The 20,525-nt window shown below is 42.3% G+C and overlaps 1 protein-coding gene across 1 annotated transcript; it reads right to left on the bottom strand.

The window, feature by feature from the left end:
• Nucleotides 1-1,784: 1,784 nt before the first annotated feature.
• LOC140245670 (uncharacterized) lies at nt 1,785-19,565 on the bottom strand. The gene is made up of 13 exons (XM_072325216.1): nt 19,526-19,565; nt 18,637-18,866; nt 17,448-17,660; nt 16,892-17,033; nt 15,482-15,807; nt 14,547-14,688; nt 13,209-13,630; nt 12,087-12,167; nt 10,729-10,825; nt 9,218-9,346; nt 8,154-8,345; nt 7,255-7,320; nt 1,785-6,046 (listed from the first exon to the last, which is right to left on the bottom strand). Exons 1-13 carry the CDS (start codon nt 19,563-19,565, stop codon nt 2,691-2,693), a joined length of 5,436 nt encoding a protein of 1,811 aa, XP_072181317.1. The 3' UTR covers nt 1,785-2,690.
• Nucleotides 19,566-20,525: the final 960 nt, after the last annotated feature.

Below are 20,525 nucleotides of genomic sequence, written 5' to 3'. Positions count from 1 at the left end.
TGAAATATTTAGCACTTGGTTATATCTTTGTGCCATTATTGCGGGATGAGAATACAATGCGTCATGTCACAGGCTGAGGTAGTGATGAAATTTCATTAAAGATTCAATGCGATTTTGTTAAATTCGCCCCATTTTTTTCATTATAGGTTTTCTTTACATCGTTCCAATACTGTGACCACTACAAAACGAAAAACTTGAACAAATTCACAAATTTTAGATAGAATGTCCGATTTAACTAAAACTTTGTCACAGATGTGTTTTACTAATACTCCTGCACTTAACTGAATCCATGTGTATTTGGGTGAATTCTCCTTTATGCTGATGTAAAACACACACACACACACACATAGGCACGCACACATAAACATACATACACACAGCACAGTCGCACATACACACTCAAATACATCGTGTTACGAGATATTTAAGAATACCAGAATATTCAATTTAGAAAATTTCCGTTCAGATTTTCAATGTTTTCCTCATACTCTCATAATAAAAGTAGATTTGCGTTAAGAAAACAGAAATCGTGTCGTGAAACGGTAGGAATAATCAAGAGCCTCGCTACAGGAATCTTCTCTTTTTTCTCTGATTTTCTACATAAACGAAGAAAATTAATGTGAGGATGGAAGCAATTGCACGAGATTACAAGACGTGGAGAGTTGCTTCTCTGTGCCAGGGACTATGGACAGTGCTTACAACACGGATTTTGTGTGCCAATCAACACTTACAGTATACAAAGGGTTAATATGCAAGGGAAGACAAAACAAAACAAAGACACAATGAGTGAGGCAGGGTGCTCAAAAAGGGATTTTCTTTTTGGTCCAATTATTAACTTTCTTTGAATTGTAAGGTATGCTTTTCACTGATGTACTGATACTCGGGTAATTGGCACTATATACCAAAGAGGTATACCTCCTTGGTACTACGCATGTGAAACATGGATACAGGCACATTCACTCGCACACACACACACATACACATACACACACAAATATGAGCAGATTCCTTTATTTCAAATTGTTTTACATGTTCCTATGCGCTTCGTGTTTCTGCATGGAGTCTGTGTGCGTAACAGCCGCTTAAGTATTAAGTATCTAGACTAAGACCACGATACCTGCATATCCATCCCCATTACACAGACACACACGCACGATCAAATTAACCCGCTTAGAAGAGATCCAGATATCCCCATAGACGCCGTACATGAACGTCTAGGCTCTCTCTAGGAGTGTTGGTGGCAATGAATCGCTTTGCTCTTTGCAATACGCCCTCATATATTGACCAAAGAACTGCAAGTGGTAAGGCACTAGGCAGTTTTGTCGTACCTTCACACACAGACACACTCCCAAACACGGCAACTGTGAGCATTGGACAGACACAAGGAACATCCCTGTTTGTCAGATGCTTGAGAAAAACTAAGACACTTTCTTATTCTGTTGATATATTTGATTTTATGATAAGTTCATAACAGGAAAACAGAATTGGACTTAAAACATCTCATCTAAACTGCCACAGAAATATTCGTCATCACAAGGATATCAAATTCTGAAACTGCCACAGAAATAACAGGCTATGAATGAAAGTGATCATTCCGGCAATGATTTTGTCGTTCTTTATACATACAATACGACATTATACACAACACGATGAATATTGACACAAATGTTTAGAAACTTTTCTCTTTTTCGGAGGCTTCCTTTCAAAATCCAACATAATATTTTACTCTCCGGAAATAGCCATTGTTGTAATCTTACATCAGCAATCGTCTTATAAAAGGGATTTATAATTGGAATGGGATTCACTCACTCTTTACGGGGAAAGGCTATTGATTTGTTTTGAGAAAATCAAGCAAAAAACCTTCCTTTTTTAAAATCCTTAATCATAATTAAGTCATGAAAGCGCAGAGGCAAAATTCAAATGTTTTAAATGCAAACACTGTTTCTTGATAGATAATAATTGCCGTGCATGGTCTAACATGATCTTATCAAATTTTCCTGTTACTCAGCGTCCTTCGTCTCATTGAGACGGTGAATGAAAGTGAAGTAGAATATTGCAAATAAAGCAAGTGTTAAAACTGCGTCACAAATTGACATGTTAATAAGAACAACACGTAATTTTTTTTTTTTGGGGGGGGGGAGTCACAACTGAGCACTCTCATGATTTACCCTCTGTCGTGTAAGTTTCTTTCTTGTTGCATTAACACGGTCCTTTGACTCATCGTGTGAATGTAGACAGTTGTTATAAAGTGTCCTTGGCGCTTTTAGGGATTTTTGTTTCGCAGTATTCTCAAGTGTCTTTAACCCTGTGAAATCTTTTGCATCCCCCCCCCCACAATCTGGAGTATACGCTGTTACTAATGTGGTCATCCATTTATGATCACCATTTGGTCGATGTACGGTTCGTTTTTCATTATACCTTTTATACTGCTTGGTAATGATTCACATCCACATAGATCTCCGTAGATCTTTTCACATGTTGGGCACATACCACTTTGAATGATTTCCGAGATTATTTTCCTTTTCTGGCCTCTATTGAATGACGTTAAATTTTCGAGATCAAAGATAATGAGGTTTCAGCAAAATAGACTTAAAATTCTATAAAGTGGATACAGAAACGTGATTTTTTTCCCCTTTTTAAATTGTGGTCTCATGGACAGACACGGAATTAAGTGAATTGAGCAAACTAAGTTAGGGTCTTGTGCCGTAAGGGTCATGTATTGGTACAACATTTTGAGGCTCGTAATTTGGTCTACTATCTTGAGGCAAATACTGTCCTGATCGTGCAGGTTCATACGGCCTTGGTTTAACTTCTGAAGGCTCGTATAGTTGTGGCCGTACGTGTTGCTCGTACAGCTGTGGCCTAGTTTCTTCAGGTACGTATGGTTGCGGCCTCGTCTGTTCGGGTTCATATGGTCTGGGTCTCTCGTAATCAGGATTATATGGTATTGGTCTATTTTCAACAGGCCCATATGGCTGCGGCCTAGCCTCTTCAGGCTCATACGGTCTTGGTTTAACATTTGTAGGCTCGTATGGCTGTGGTCGTACCTGTTCGGGTTCGTATGGCTGTGGCCTGGTCTCTTCAGGCTCGTATGGTCGAGGTCTTGTCTCTCCAGGTTCATATGGTCGAGGTCTTGTCTCTTCGGGTTCATATGGTTGTGGCCTTGTCTCGTCAGGTCTGTAAGCTTGAGGCTTTGTCTCTTCAGGTTCGTATGGATTTGGTCTTGTTTCTTCAGGGCGGTATGGTTGTGGCCTTGTTTCTTCAGGCTCGTAAGGTTGTGGTCTTGTTTGTTCGGGCTCGTACGGTTGAGGTCTTATTTCTTCGGGTTCGTATGGTCGAGGTCTAGTCTCTTCGGGTTGATATGGCTGTGGTCTGGTATCTTCAGGTCGGTATGGCTGCGGTCTTGTCTCTTCAGGAGAGTATGGTTGAGGCCTTGTCTCCTCAGTTTCGTATGGACGAGGTCTTGTTTCTTCAGGGCGGTATGGCTCTGGTCTTGTCTCTTCAGGCTCGTATGGCTGTGGTCTTGTTTCTTCAGGTCGGTATGGCTGCGGTCTTGTCTCTTCGGGTTCATATGGATTTGGTCTTGTTTCTTCAGGGCGGTATGGCTGTGGCCTTGTCTCCTCAGGCTGGTACGGCTGAGGCCTCGTCTCTTCAGGCTCATATGGACGACGTCTTGTTTCTTCAGGGCGGTATGGCTCTGGCCTTGTTTCTTCAGGCTCGTAAGGTTGTGGTCTTGTTTGTTCGGGCTCGTACGGTTGAGGTCTTATTTCTTCGGGTTCGTATGGTCGAGGTCTAGTCTCTTCGGGTTGATATGGCTGTGGTCTGGTATCTTCAGGTCGGTATGGCTGCGGTCTTGTCTCTTCAGGAGAGTATGGTTGAGGCCTTGTCTCCTCAGTTTCGTATGGACGAGGTCTTGTTTCTTCAGGGCGGTATGGCTCTGGTCTTGTCTCTTCAGGCTCGTATGGCTGTGGTCTTGTTTCTTCAGGGCGGTATGGCTGTGGCCTTGTCTCCTCAGGCTGGTACGGCTGAGGCCTCGTCTCTTCAGGCTCATATGGACGAGGTCTTGTTTCTTCAGGGCGGTATGGCTCTGGCCTTGTCTCTTCAGGCTCGTATGGCTGTGGTATTGTTTCTTCAGGTCGGTATGGCTGCGGTCTTGTCTCCTCAGGCTGGTACGGCTGAGGCCTCGTCTCTTCAGGTTTATATGGAAGAGGTCGTGTTTCTTCAGGGCGGTATGTCTCTGGTCTTGTCTCTTCAGGCTCGTACAGTTGAGGTCTTGTCTCTTCAGGCTCGTATGGTTGTGGTCTTGTTTCTTCAGGTCGGTATGGCTGCGGTCTTGTTTCCTCAGGCCGGTACGGCTGAGGCCTCGTCTCTTCAGGTTTATATGGAAGAGGTCGTGTTTCTTCAGGGCGGTATGTCTCTGGTCTTGTCTCTTCAGGCTCGTACGGTTGAGGTCTTGTCTCTTCAGGCTCGTATGGTTGTGGTCTTGTTTGTTCGGGCTCGTATGGTCGAGGTCTTGTCTCTTCGGGTTCATATGGCTGTGGTCTTGTTTCTTCTGGTCGGTATGGCTGTGGTCTCGTTTCTTCAGGCCTGTACGGCTGAGGCCTTGTCTCTTCAGGGCGGTATGGCTCTGGAATTGTCTCTTCAGGCTCGTATGGTTGTGGTCTTGTCTCCTCTGGTTCGTAAGGCTGTGGTCTTGTCTGTTCGGGTTCGTATGGTTGTGGCCTTGTCTCCTCTGGTTCGTATGGTTGTGGCCTTGTCTCCTCTGGTTCGTATGGCTGTGGCCTTGTTTCTTCTGGTTCGTATGGCTGTGGTCTTGTCTCTTCGGGTTCGTATGGTTGCGGCCTTGTCTCTTCGGGTCCGTATGGTTGTGGTCTTGTCTCTTCGGGTTTGTATGGTTGTGGCCTTGCTTCTTCTGGTTCGTATGGCTGTGGCCTTGTTTCTTCTGGTTCGTATGGTTGTGGCCTTGTTTCTTCTGGTTCGTATGGTTGCGGCCTTGTCTCTTCGGGTTCGTATGGTTGTGGTCTTGTCTGTTCGGGTGCGTATGGTTGTGGCCTTGTTTCTTCTGGTTTGTATGGCTGGGGTCTTGTCTCCTCTGGTCCATATGGCTGTGGTCTTGTCTCTTCGGGTTCGTATGATTGTGGCCTTGTTTCTTCGGGTTCGTATGGCTGGGGTCTTGTCTCCTCTGGTTCGTATGGCTGTGGTCTTGTCTCCTCTGGTTCGTATGGCTGTGGCCTTGTTTCTTCTGGTTCGTATGGCTGGGGTCTTGTCTCCTCTGGTTCATATGGCTGTGGCCTTGTCTCTTCGGGTTCGTATGGCTGTGGTCTTGTCTCTTCGTATTCGTATGGTTGTGGCCTTGTTTCTTCTGGTTCGTATTGCTGTGGTCTTGTTTCCTCTGGTTCGTATGGCTGTGGCCTTGTTTCTTCTGGTTCGTATGGCTGTGGTTTTGTCTCCTCTGGTTCATATGGCTGTGGACTCGTCTGTTCGTTTTCGTATTGCTCCGCTCCAGCTTGTTCTGGTTCATATGGCTGTGGTCTTGTCTTTTCGGGTTCGTATGATTGTGGCCTTGTTTCTTCTGGTTCGTATGGCTGTGGTCTTGTCTCCTCTGGTTCGTATGGCTGTGGCCTTGTTTCTTCTGGTTCGTATGGCTGTGGTCTTGTCTCCTCTGGTTTATATGGCTGTGGTCTTGTCTCTTCTGGTTCGTATGCTTGCGGTCTTGTTTCTTCTGGTTCGTATGCTTGCGGCCTTGTTTCTTCTGGTTCGTATGGTTGCGGCCTTGTCTCTTCGGGTTCGTAAGGCTGCGGTACTGTCTCTTCAGGTTCATACAGTGGAGGTTTTGTTTTTTCAGGTTCGTATTGATTAGAGGGTGATTCATAGGGTCTATTCTCCTCGGGGATTTGAGGTCGGTAAGGGGTGGTTTCTTGAGGCCTGTACGACTCTGCTAGTTCTTGTTTGACTTCCATTAGATCCTCTTTTAGGTCCTCAACGTCAGTTTCTAGATTGGTTGCTCTTCCTTCTAAGCTGACGATGTTTCCCACCAAAAGAGCAACTAGAACCAAATAATACAATCATGTAACAATGGGTTACGATCAAGAAAGTCTTTGAAATCTAGTATTTTGTTTCAACATCCACGAATGCAAATGCTGGGTGTTTCTTATGGTTTCTCTGCTATGTAGTTCGTTCTTCTTCATACAAATCACGTCTAATATGATTGATAGAAGACAATGTATGGACAAACGTTGAAGTTGTGCTCAGTTTATATGGAAATGTGCATCCCTATGACTTTTGTTCGTCATATAAGTTATTTAGCAGTAACTGACAGATGAGACGATGTCATTTACAGAATCTTGGGTGGGCAGCTTTTTTCTTCGTGAGCCTGTCGAAATGACTTGAAGAAAGATGAAAAAAAAAACCTTTATAAAATATAGGACACGTATTTAGATTTTTTTTTTTTTTTTTGGCCACATACGTGATGATCAGGGTATCATAAATCAACACAAGTAAACATGTATTTGCTTTGCACAGGTCTTTTAAGCGCCTTTTTTGCAGTCATGGACAGACAGCGAATGCCACCGTCATGTTGTCTGCTATAAATAGACGATGAGTTCAGCAACAGAGAGACATGACGGCTTCATGTGACCGAGTGTATCACAACTTAATCGTTATGGGAAACCATTCATTCAACTCCATAATGTTGCATGATTAGAGTGCTACATGAGTGAATGATATTGTACAGTCCGACCTCTCCTATCCGGACATGTTGGGACCGGCGCTCATCCGGATGAGGGATTTGGCCGGATATGTGAAACTCAATGTTAAATACACGCAGCTGCCAAAGAACGATCGCCTGTACCATGCCCTGGCATAATGAAAAGTTTTCTGTCTATGTTCTTGCGGTGATTTGGGAGAAGTGAATGTCTGACTGCATGTTATTTTAATACATGAATATTTTGATGTAAATGTATATTAATTATGTTGGGAATAATATGTAATTCATGTGAGTTTGTGTAGGAATTTTGTTTTAGTTTGACATCCCCCTTTTCCGCATAATCATTAGCTGAAAAAAAAAAAAAAACACGCAGAGATGGCATCCGGATGATAGACAGATCCGGATAGGGGAGGCCGGATAGGAGCGGTCAGACTGTGTTTATGAATTTGGAAATGGATTGACCGTTGTAGCGTTTGCTTGGATCGCATTCGAAGCGTCAGTTAACTGCATTCGAAGCGTCGGTGAACTCCACAGAGACAAAGACTAACCTTCATCGGCAATGATATCAACTTCTGTCCGTAGATTCGCCAAGCTCTTTTCGACGTCCTCGAGGCCTGATACAAGGAAATTTGCGCGTTTCGATAAACAGTGAATTAACTTTCATAATGCACCACTTTGCAAAAGAAAAAAAAAGGCCCTGTTGCATAAAGAGACGAAATCCAAGACGAATCAGAAAAATCCAACACGAATCAGAAAATCAAAACTCAAAGTCATGTATCAGCCAATCAGAATTGAGTATTCAGAGACTTATGTTTCATTTTCTGACCTATGTTTCATCCCACTTTAATTCAACACGGCCTTTTTTGTTTAAATTTACGCATTCCTCCATTACAAATATTATTCTTGACAACCTCACGATTGCGTCCAACTCATTTGTATTGATACTCAAATAGTAGTATCATGCATTTAAAATGACTAACAGTACGCCCTTAGGGAAAAAAATAACATAAATATATTTCAATACCATGGTAGTAAAGACGACTTTACGAATTTCGTGCAACAACTTTTGTGTTTCTTGTCTTCTATAGATGTTGTACGTGATTTCGTTTTTCACAATTTGCGAAGGCAAGCCTTGTGTCTAAGCCAGCTCCTCCGCCCCCTCAAAAAAGGCACAGAGATTTATGTGTTCAAATGTATTTGATGTATGATACAATTCATTAATTGTGCACATTATTGCAGTCATATTTAACGACCACCCTTTCTGCTCTAGCTGGAAAACGGCGAAGGTAGAAGACTTTTGCCGAGTTTGATGGAACAAGATGTTTTCAACAGTATGAAGGATAACCCTCGTACTACTACTTCTCATGTTCTTGTGGTATCACATGAAGTTGATTTTCACTGGTATTGAGGAAGTCAACTGGCGGCTGAGAAGAAAAAAACAACTAACCTGTAAATGGGAGCTGGACGAACCCTAGCGGTAGCCTGCAGTCAAGGCCACACCCCCGAGGAAGTGGACAACATTTCATTTCACCTGGACAGTCGCCATCGTGGAAACAGGCATCGATGCAGAGATCAATGTCGTTGTCGTTGCGCTCATAAGTACCCGGATGCGAAGGACAGATCCCGGGCTTTACTTGACCTGTTTTCCAAGACAAAAACGGAAGCAGAATGGCCATGCTATTTCTTCTCACATGGTATTTCTACCTAGATAGAATGCTGGTTAAATAGTTGTTAATCATGCGTATTCTACTTATCTTTGATCTAATGTTTATCCCTAAACACCATAGATGGAGAGGCATTAAAGAAGACCTCCAGATTTTTTTTTTTTACTTTTGTATTGTAAAGTATCTCTAAATTGGTTCGGCTTGGTAAAGAATTTCAGAATTTATTGTGTATTTTAAAAACATTCTTCTTTCTCAACCCAATGAGAAAGAAAAATGTTTTCAAAATTCATAACAAATCACAATAAAGGAAAATGATAACATAGCAGCTTCACGTAAGAATTCATAATTGGGTGTTCAACGAAGCAGCACGAAAGAAGAAAAGTATGCTTAAATTCTACCCGAGTTGATTTGTTAAACAAGTGGTATTGTAAAGGAATCATATTGCTTATTATATTATATTTGCATGTGTCAGCATCTTAATGTCACCATTATTGTTCATTATATTATCTTTTGTGTGTGTTTTCCAGAGTATTATTTTATCTGCTCAAGTACCACAATAAACTCCACAAATATGTACATGACACTATTGATTTATGTACTACCTGACGTGAACTGTCTGGACAACCTCTTTAATGGAGGGTATGCATATTTTTCAGGGACATCCGGGAATTCTTAGAAGTTTTGCTTATCTCATTTGATACGGCGCACGAAATGTTTTTGTTTTGTTTTTGTGGGAGCGTGACACTCTCTGTGTTTTGGCATAAATCTCTATATTCATCGTTGAGCCATTACAACACGTGATTGGAATCGATTTCAGTGGTGATGGTAGGAGTCCTTTCCGACTCACTTTCAACAGGCGACACGCAGTCGTCTTCATCCTCCCCGCTGCCGCAGTCGATAACGTCGTTGCATCGATGGTAGACCGACAGGCATTCTCCACTCAGGCAGGCAAAGCCATCTTCTGAGTTGCATAGATCTGAGTGTACAAACAGAACAGTTTTATTAGCAGGTCGGTCGAGAGCAATAACCTACCAGTCTGTGGGGCCTTTATAACTAGCCACAGATCGCCGTTGGTGGGGTACGACTTTCCCAACAAACTAGCGGTATCGCATTCTTCTTGGAATGTCAGACATCTCGTTTAAAGGGGACCTCCGGATGATTTTCAGACTTTTACATTTGAACAACTATAAATTAGTTATACCGAGTACAGAGTTTCAGAATTTGTAGTGATTGGGTTGAGGAATAAGAATGTTTTCAAAATTTACAACAAATTGCAATGAACAAGGACGATGACATGGCAGCCTCACCATAAGAATGCGAGAGTTGGGCTCAAGGAAGCAGAACAAAAGAAGATGGCATGCATACATTCTACACAGGTGAACTTGTTAAGCAAGTGGTATTGTAATGGAATTACACTGCTACATTGCTAAAATATGTGAGGCTCCTACGTCATCAACATTGTTCAGTGTAATTCGTTTAAGATTTTTCAGAGTATTGTTTCTCTGCTCAAGGACAACAATAAATTCTACAAATCTGTACATGGAGACATTGATTTATGTACTACTTGATGTGTAATTATGAAAATCGTCTGGAATGCCCCTTTAATTCTCCGTGAGCCACACTCATTTCCTGTCCATTGGTTTATGTGTGAAATCCGTGAAATTTCCTGTCCATAGGTTTATGCGTGAAATCCGTGCATATTTGACTTATTGGCACAAAGTTTTAAACGATTCATTCTGTGAGGCTAAAAGTTCTTGTTCTCCAGCATACGTCTTGACGTCAGCGTTAGCTTTGCTTTGATAACTTACGTTGGAATAAGGAAAAGCTGAAGATCTAACACGTCTTCTTGATTGCTTTAATCGCCTAAGTTTTGATTAGAAAATACCTACTTTTATCTTTCCGCAACATACAGCTACATTGAAGTAACACATGATTCAAGATTTTATACATTGCCCAACAGATACCTTTCCACAATCTATGTCAGCCGTGAAGTAACACAAATGGAACTAAAAGTCAATTTCCGCAGTGTGTAGCCCGAGTATAAATCTTTTTGCTCGCAAATCTACAGCGTTCAAAACTGTCCGGAAAGAATGCGCGTTACAAATCAAAGACAAGCTTATCATTGGATCGTACTTCTTATTTGCCTGCATAATTATCAAAGCTTACTATGAAATGTTCAAGAAACAATTTCGCAAATTTGCATAGCCAACACCTAGCTTTGCCTTGGAGAAAATTCTGTAATCGCATGCAGGCAATATAGGAAAAGTAGGAAATGTGATGCGTGTAGTTTAGTATCAAAATAAAAATATAGGTTTATGACTAAAATGTTGTTGCAACGGCAGAATCTCGATAACTTACTGAATCCGCACTGGTCAACCGATTCATCTGACCCGTCGGGACAGTCCAGATATCGGTTGCACACCAGACTGGAACTTAGGCAGCCCCCGTCGTCACACTGGCAACAAAAGTATGATGAATCCCAAAATACGTATCAATATAATGCCCTTGACAACTTAAACAGCTGTTACCAGACGGTGTGATAGAGACTTTAGAAGTCGGAGTAAAAGTTCAATGTGCCCACACATTTATTTTTACTCTGATAATGGAAGGTTAAAAAATCAAAAGCTAAAACATATTCCTCTGTACCAATATAATCCTCTTTAGCATGAACACTGTTCCCTCTGAGGACTATCAATCCTAGATTTCTAGGGACCAATTTACGTATGTGGGTCAAGAGGGACAAAGCAGGTGAAATTAATGCAAAATGGATACGCGCTGGACAGAAGTCAGACCTACAATTTCCTCTTTGCCGAGCATGTTTATGCTTAACGTCCGAGTTCCCGTTGCTAGAAATGTGGCGTTCAAAGACAACTCGAAAAATCAACTGCAAGTCCCCGATACACTGCCATATCGCACGGAATTTTTCATTTACGCGCAACTGAAAGGCATTGTGTTCGTTTGTTGTTGGTTTTTTGGTCGCACATATCCAACACAACTTTGATTAATAAAACGTTAACTTGTGTTTGATTTAGAGTAGCCAATTTGTTTGTTCGTTTGTTCATTTCCATCTGAGAAGATAGCTGGATAGCCCATATTCAGCTACACTAAGCTAGTCTTCCATGGGGTCCAGTTGGATGTGAGGTGGGACCACTTCACCGAGTTAAACAGCCTGCTCTTTGCGATGAATGAATGAAGCGGGATCTTTTACGTGCATGAGGTGTGACTCTCTCATACATGGGACCTCCATTTTATGTCCTATCCAAGGGACAGAGTGTTTTGCCTCTTGCTAGAGAGGACGGTATGCTTACACACAACATTGCTCAGTCCAGACTCGGGTTCGAACCCGGGCCCTTAGTATCGTGAGGCAGACGCGCTACCGACTGAGCCAACTCACCGCCCGATTAAACTGTTGGCATTATAGCAACAAGTCTTAGTTACCATCATTGTGCTGATAGTACGCGTATAATCCAGAACAGGAAAAAACCCTTGGGAGTTTTAATAAAGATCAGAATTTTACTACTTTAGGCTATAAGTCATCATACCACACAATTGATAGAGGTTAGTAGGTTTTGGGTTCGGATCTTGGAAGAAGAAATGCAAATAATTTTCGTTGATATGAACATTTAAGAAGACTTAATGTCTCATTAGACCACAAACACATTTGAAAGGGGAATACAAATTTCGTCTAAATGACTTTAAAAAAACTGCGACCTCACCTGAAACTGGCCGTAATTGCACATGTTCACTGTGACGCAGCTGCCCGGAAGCTCGTCGGCGTTGCTGTATGGACAGTCAGCCTGTCGAGAATGGATCCGAGATAAATGGCTATTCATATTGATAGAGATGAAATCCTGTAAAATGTTGATGTCTTACCATAGCCGCCACTGGCAAAACTTTTTTTTTTCCAGTTCCCACTAAAACTACATATTATAGGGAAATTTCCCAAGCCCCTGCAATTTGATACTCTCGAAATTTATGCAGTCTGAATGCACGCAGCCGGAATTCCAGTTCCTGTTTGCCGTGCCTCCAATGGCGGCGTTTGCATGCTTGTTTATTTTGATGCCCATGCGCACACCTGATCCAAACTTCCAGTTTGGTCGCCAATGTGAACGAACAAAAAAACTTCCCTAGGAGTTTTCGAAGTTCAACATCGAGAAGTTTTGCCAGTGTGACTGCGGCTATATCATAGTCTTTATTTTTACACCACTTTTCCTCGACTGGAACCATCTTGTTCATCATCTTTCCCTTTTCTCATTTGAATAGACGGAAACGTATCCTGAAATGTTTTTAGTAAAGACTAGCAAAAAAGCGTCGAGAATTGATCTTATAAGCAAACTTTGTTAGTTGTTTCTTGTTATCTGAAAGGCAAAGAAAATCGGTTTGAGTGTAATTCTCTACTGTGGGTAAGGATATGTACAGATCTGCAATTCTTATATTCCCAATAATCGATGGGTTCCCATTGTACTATTAAATAGGGAGCTTTAGATTTTGACGCGCGGACGTCTGAGCCGACGCTTGCGCTGGACGTTCCCCTTTCCCTGCGTCGTGTTGAAAAGTAGCTTTAGATTACGCTGAGACGCAACCTATAATCATAAAAAAAATAAGATGGCGCCCCCATATGATCGGTGCATCAAGTAGCTCTCTACGTCGTGAATTGAGCGGACGTAAAAATAGCCCAGAACGCGTAGTGAAAAACTCAGACGACGCAAGCTAGAAATAGATCGCCTTGATGCGCGTTTCTGCGCATGCTCAGAACATTTTTTTTTCCTCTGAACGTCCCCGTCGCGAAAATCTAAAGCTCCCTAATAGCTTTTTGCAAAACGACAGTTACAACTTGCCTTTCCATCGCATAACAGCGTTGACGATAGGCAGGTACCATCAGGACACTCAAATGACTGTGGTGGATTGCACACAATGTTCAGAGGCTCGGTAGGGTAGTTTGGCGTCTCCTCCACCGGATACACTGCGGTTGGCACTGGATACGGCGGTTCGGACTCGATAGGTTGTGGAGTGGTGGGTGGAACAGGAACTTCGGTGGGATAGGTGGTCGGGTAAACCGGGTAAGACGGGTACGTTGGAGGTCGGATGGGAGCAGGAGTGGTCGGTTCTACCACTGGACACTCGGCCAGCGTCTCGTCCTCTCCCCCACTGCAATCTGCATAGCCGTCGCACTTGTCCCAGGCAGGAATGCACTCGCCGTCCTCGCATTCAAACTGCCAGGGTAAACACTTGATTTGTGGGCAGCCGATCTCGTCTTCACCTGGCGGAATGGATGAGAAACAGAGATGTTGACAGTTTTCCGTGTGTTTCTTGACTTGTAAACAAAACAAGGCCTGTTTAAGTCTGCTTAAGAGAGTTGTCCAGCTATAATACTGACTACTTTATTTCCAATTTTAATAGTACTCTATGAGGTTTAGTGTGTATGGTGTTGATATTCTTTTCAGATATTTATGTATGGTATTCTATTGTCAATCCAGATCCCTCTGAAAACCAGCAATATCGTTGCTGGCAGGATTATCCAGCCGTTTATCATTCTATGCAACAGGTATATTATCCCTTTCAATGGATTTCTTGGCAGAAAATTAGATGCAACACAATTCAATAAACTCCTCGTTATAATACAGTTGATATTGTGACTGAACATGTTTTAAACGAGTTGTTTGACATTTATCCACATGCTTAAAATTTACTTTATGAATCCAACACTTTCAGTCTATTCACGTGTTCTCTGTCTTACTCCTAAATCGCCCTCCGCTTTCCCTCTTTTGTCCTCTTTTCTCTTTTAGCTTTGATATAGGTATGTACAATTGTAGCCAAGTACTTTTTTTAATCATTCGTATACATCTTTTGTATTTGTTTTATTTTAGCACTGCCTGTCTTTTCATCTGTATATAGAGGACGCCATTGTAAAGCAGCTGTGAAAAGGAATGGGCCTACCTTGTAGTCTTTTTAACAAATCGTGATTGAAGATATCGATAATCCTCCCCCTCCCTCCAACCAGAAGCCGAGGAACGTTATTTGATGTGTGCATGTATGTATTTGTGTGTGTGTGTGTGTGTGTGGGAGGGGGAGAGTTATTGTTTGAGGTTGGTTGCGTGAAGGGTCAATCCCCCCCCCCCCCCAGAATCACTTAGTAACATTTCACAACAAACGAGGCTCTACGCGGGCAGAGTTACCTAGCACTGGACAGTCGATTTCGCCGTCGCAGACGACACCACAGACTCCTCCATAGCGGCATACAACCGAATTCGTGACGTCACATTGTGGTGAGGGCGTGCCGGGACATCTCGACTCGTCTGACTTGTCCATGCAGTCCACCTGGAAATTGTGCCAAATGAGCTGATTTTGACGACGCAAAAACTACTCGTGGCAAACATCATTGGTGTTACCTCATGATGTACCATATAAGTAAAATACTTCATTGTATCTTTATTGACGAGATTATTGTGGAACATAAGGGAATACTATACAGAGTGGAAGTCGGGACAATTGCCTGGTTACAGTTAAATCCGGAAAGACTTTTTTAACTATTACTCTGCCTTTAGCCATAACAGACGAATCAAGATTTAAAAATGAAATAACACTATGTAAGTGACACGAATATTCCACCATTAGTTCACAACCATCTATAAATTATTTGAATACACGTTAAGATGGGCTTACACTTACAGATTCGGTGATAAAATTTACAATGGAACTTTGAATATTGAAAGGTTGATTCTTAGAATCATAATTGAATACAAGGACACCATGACACCATGACACCATGACACACCATGACACCATGACACACCATGACATACCATGACATACCATGACACATTATAGTCAGGTAGTAGGGCGTGCAGATGAGAAGGGAGTTCACAAACGTGTTCAATACAACTCATATTGCTTTCTTTGTAACTGGTAACAAAATAATCAAGTACAGTAACCTGTTCCTATTTATGATCATACTATGATTATTTCAGTACGTTGAATCCAATTTGTATGCAGCACTTGTGTCTATGTCTGGAAAGCGTCTTGCAAGCGGGTTGGCTGTCGTGAACGACCTGCGTAATATAGAACTATGCCTAAAAATTCTAATAGTTATGTAAATGAATCGGCCTCTTACCAAGTTGTTGCATTCATACGCCTCTGGAATACACTTCCCGTCATCGCACTCGAATTCGTCGTCGCCGCAGCCGCATCCTTCCTCGTCGTCGCCGAGGACGCAGTTAGGGTAGTCGTTGCAGCGGAGTTCGCCGGCGATGCAGATGCCCGATTCGAGGCACTGGTAAGACCCAGGCGGGCACAAGATATTAGCCGGACATCCCTCCTCGTCCTCGCCGTTAGGACAGTCCGACACTTGTCCGTCGCAGCGCCAGAAGTCCGGGATGCAATTCCCGTCGTTGCACCTGAATTCATCGTCGTCACAACAGTTCTGCCCTTCGTCTTCGCCTATCGACAAGACAATGATATCGACCGTGTGAACATAAAGCATTGTTCACCTGCTCCTGTCCACTAAGTCGTGCAACAATCTGGTTTTAAAAAAAAATGATCTTTTAACATAATAATTTCGGAACTAAATCACGTATACACTTTAGTTTTCCTCAGCTAATTCCTTTCGTTAATCGTAGTGATGCAAGGCAGATGTGTAATTTGTTGGTGAACAAAAGAGAATCTGGAAACTGATACAAAGTTATTTGCTATTAATGTAATTCAAATTGCACGTGGAATTTTTGCTACGTGTCAATACGGCTTCTTACGCATAACTGAAAGCAATAATCGCGGTCGAGGGAACATGTCCCAATGCAGAATTATCTCGGAAATGCAAACCCCAGAATCCGTGGAATACTTCTATCAATATCGGGCTAATAAGACGAGTTTTACATCTTCTATACGTTTGTCTTTAATAATATCATGCCTTCCCCTCGCGACTCAAAAGATGTTTCACATCTGAGGAACACGTTTAGTAGGGTAGGGCCTACCTAAGGGGGGGGGGGGGGTCACCGTGCACCCCCCCCCCCCAGGACCCCTCGAAACTTACATTTTCAGGATCCTCATGACATACCAAAACATAATCAAGATGTTAACAGGAACGAAAAGTGGCTGTTCTAGGTGAAATTTAATGTATTTTATTGTTTTTCATAATTTCTTATGTATTTCTTTGTTTTTCAACTTTTTCAACTTTTGTTTTTTCTTTATTTTTCTATTGGAAATTGTCACTGACCACTTTTCTACCATAATTAGCACAAAACTAATCGATGAAAGTGATTAATTGTAAAAATAATCAGGTTTTCATGACTTTCATGACAGAGCACCTGTTTTCCATAGGAAATGTACACAAAAGCACAAAATTGTGCCCGTTTTGGGACGACATTCCGTTACAAAAATGGGCGTGACTTCGCACAAATATGCGGGGAAGTTGCAAATTTGGTCCCCTTAGGTACCCAACATGTTACCTGGTAGTTTTCAGCGAATATGAGGTCTAGTCGAAATTGAATCGCTCTCTGTTCGTGTGTTTTAATAATGGATCACTTACCTCCCGGGCAGTCTGTGATCCCGTCGCACACGCGATATGGAGGCACGCACGACAGGTCGTCGCACTGAAAGTACCCCTCATCGCAGCTGGTGAGTGGTTCCTGGCAACCTTTACTCTCGTCTTCCTCGTGCGGGCAGTCGGCCTGTGAAACGTATTCAAGAAGAGTGAAGAATTTGACTTTTTTCCTTCTTCATTTTTCACCCTTCCCACTCCATTCCCCAACCTGAAATAGGACAAGAGGAGGTAAAAAATGTGTAGTTTCATTCTGCAATTAGCTACATTTATTTGCCTGAACCAAACGGCATTAATAAAGAATGAATGTCACTCGTAATTGCTTTAATATTTAGATTTACCGGATCATAATGTCGGACAAAAACATCAGTGAACATTGTGATGGCTACGTTGAATAATGTTGTTTGCATGAGGGCCCTCATAATGTACATCTGATTAACACACAGCTTAATTCTGTTGGTATCACTAGTAACGAAACATCGTAGCACGCTGCAATGGTATATGTCGTGGATTCAAAAGGGGAGAGCAAAACATAGGCCTATACCTGCCCGTCGCAGACCCACGGTCGAATGATACACGCCCCCGTGTCGCACCGGAACTCGTCGGCGGCGCACACGTTGTTCGCGCAGCCGCTCTCGTCGGCGCCCGACGCGCAGTCTTCGATCATGTCGCACTTCCAGTACGCCGGTATGCAGCGGCCGCCGGGACACATGAAGCGACCGCTCTCGCACTGGTTCGCCAGGCAGTCCTCCTCGTCCTGGTTGGGAAGGTCCGGGTAGTAAAGCCAACATGTAGCAGGTTGAATTCAGTGCATTGCCAACAATTTTGATGGACGGGTAAAACGAGGAGGAGAAAACGAAGGAGAAAGGAAATGACGGCGGTAGCCAGCGATATTAGAAGGAGTCGCAATTGTAAAAATTGCTAAGAGTGATAACGTTATCCGTGCAGGGCCCCGTTGCTAGAAACTTACAACTGATTGTCACTGGCCAATCAAAATCATTGTTGCATGCATGTCTTCTTAATAGGGCAGACCCTGAGCCAATCAGAATGGCTGTTTAAAAATTAGCGATTTTATTTTGCAATTGATTGCAACTTTCTTGCAACAGGGCCCAGAACTGTTGCTAATAGTTTTGATAGCAGCAGTAGTATAGTGGAAATGGTGTTGGTGATAGTGGTGATAGCAGTTATAGAAGTAGAAGAAGTAGTGGTAGTAATAGTAGGGCCTAGTAGTAGTAGTAGTAGTAGAAGTAGTGGTAGTAATAGTAGGGCCTAGTAGTAGTAGTAGTAGTAGCAGCAGCAGCAAAAGTGGTAAAACCGCGGTAGCAGCCCTGACATGACATTATTAGTCACTGTTAGTATCGCAATGTAATTATTTCATTGTATTGTTTAAATAATATACAAAATATAGTTTTTAGATTGTCACTTATTTTGGTGGTGTATGTAAAAGTAATTTTACTAGCTAATAACAGTATGATGAATATGATTGTTATCAATATCATAATGTCGTATCACTCTTGTGTAGTAGGTAGTAGTAGTAGTAGTAGTAGTAGTAGCGGTGGTGGTGGTAGTAGTAGTAGTAGTCGTGGTGGTGGTGGTGGTGGTAGTAGTAGTAGTAGTAGTAGTAGTAGAATAGTAGAAGGTCACATGTGAACACACGCGTGTAAAAAAAAAAAAAAAGCCTAGCTCGTAACGAATTTGAATTTGAAATGAGGATCAAACTTGGACTTGCTCACCCTTCCGTCCCTGCAATCGTACGTTCCGTCGCACACGAACTCCGTAAGCAGACACGACCCTTCGGGGCACAGGAAGCCCTTGCACGCCACGGCCGCGCACGCTTCCGGCGTCTCGTCGTACGCGTCGAGCGCGCAGTGGCTGACTCCGTCGCAGACCAGGTTGAGCGGGATGCAAGCCCGGCTGGTGTGGCAGCGGAACCCGTGGGCGTCGTGTCCGGGTGGAATACAGTCTGTGAAGGGGGTCAGAAGAAGCCGCAGAGAAACAGAGCAAGACAGACAAACAAAAATGATTAACGGATACAATTACAAAGTCGGAAAGTGAAAATATTATAAAGACCCATAGACCTACACTTATTACATGTCATGCATGATCTAAACAACAACCAAAAATGTTTCATCGGCACGACTTCAATAAGGGAAAATCTTATATAATGCGGGTTTGTTTTTGTTGTTGTTGTTGTTGTTTTATTGCAACAACTGCTTACGTTATCACGTTTTAAGATAATGTGATATTTAAAGTGAATGTTGCTGGTCCATTGTAGATCCTAGTGAAACGTAAACTGAATGGTATAGATTTAGTTCTTGAAATAAAAATTTGTTATACATAGGTCCTACTGTTTAAACGTTGCTGGTTTTGATAGTTGAGTACTCGAATTCAAATTCATTAGCAATGATACGACTGCTCCTTTTTCTCTTCGTTGAGGAACGATATGGTAAAGAATATCCTAAAGGCAAGAAAACAATAGCCGCTCCGTTCCTCTAATCAGCTGAGATGTTCTTAAAAAAATACCTTGAAATCAGTGAACGTGTCTCATGCCTATGCGACGACATGATTTTCGCATTGTAAACTTACACTTTTCTTCTTATCCTCGTACACATGAGCACATACTTCTGTACTTGTCAAACGGTAAATTTACAACCCAGTGCATCCAGAAGGAAATCACACAATATTTCTAACTCAGTATCTTGTGGAATTTACTGAACAAACGAATACTTACTGCCGAAGGCGTCTCTTTTGCCCAGGTCTAAGTTGTCTTCGTTGGAATTGGGCCGAGTATTTAGAACCTAATATTAAAATATTGAGAAAATAGTGACGTTTAAAAAAAGGACCATCGGTTGCGGTAGCTGGCTGTTACCAAGATTTCTGAAGAACGTTGGTCATGCCTGAAGACACGATACTCGCTATAGAGAGCTTGACAAAATTAGGTCTTGATTTGGTGATTTTTGTTTTTTGTCTTCCTTTGGATTTGATTTGACTTTCACACTTGCTTTAACGTACACAAATACGCATGCACACAGAGCACATACACGCACGCACGCACACACATACACACACACGCACACACAGACACTGTTTATACTGACACTTAGGCACGCCCTAAGCAAATTGACGCTAACAGATGCAGAAACGTGTAAATTTATAGGTTAAATCTATTATCTAGTCATATCAGCACGAGTTCTAATTCAATATATGTGCCCAAGAAATTGTTAAAGTTTAGCTTGGTCACTGCTCTAGATCTAGACCTGTAATGTAAAATTTATTCCAAATATAGTTTACCATGTGTGCCTTGATGAAGCCATGGCATAAATTTACTTTGGATCGTGCATTGCAAATACAATTTCCGTCAAGATTACCTCACGCAGAAAATGTGCTGTATTTTAAAAATAAATCAATTTTCAATTACACGATAGACAACGCAAGCAAATTTGTTTGTCCTGTATATCGTTAAAAAATGTGTCATTCATCAGCGAAAGAAATCATCATATAAAATGGCTACAGAATAACATCAAAGGCATAACAAAGCAACCCAAAGGTGACTATCAACTTACCGCAGTTTTCTTTGGTGACCCGTACCACCTCACAGTCCTTTCAACCGGTTTCCCTTGCG

Source organism: Diadema setosum, assembly GCF_964275005.1.
Source record: "Diadema setosum chromosome 20 unlocalized genomic scaffold, eeDiaSeto1 Scaffold_20_unloc_1, whole genome shotgun sequence".
In the NCBI taxonomy this organism is placed as follows: Eukaryota; Metazoa; Echinodermata; class Echinoidea; order Diadematoida; family Diadematidae; genus Diadema; species Diadema setosum.
Note: the sequence above shows the minus strand (reverse complement) of the source record. Positions and strands in the feature narration are given on the sequence as shown.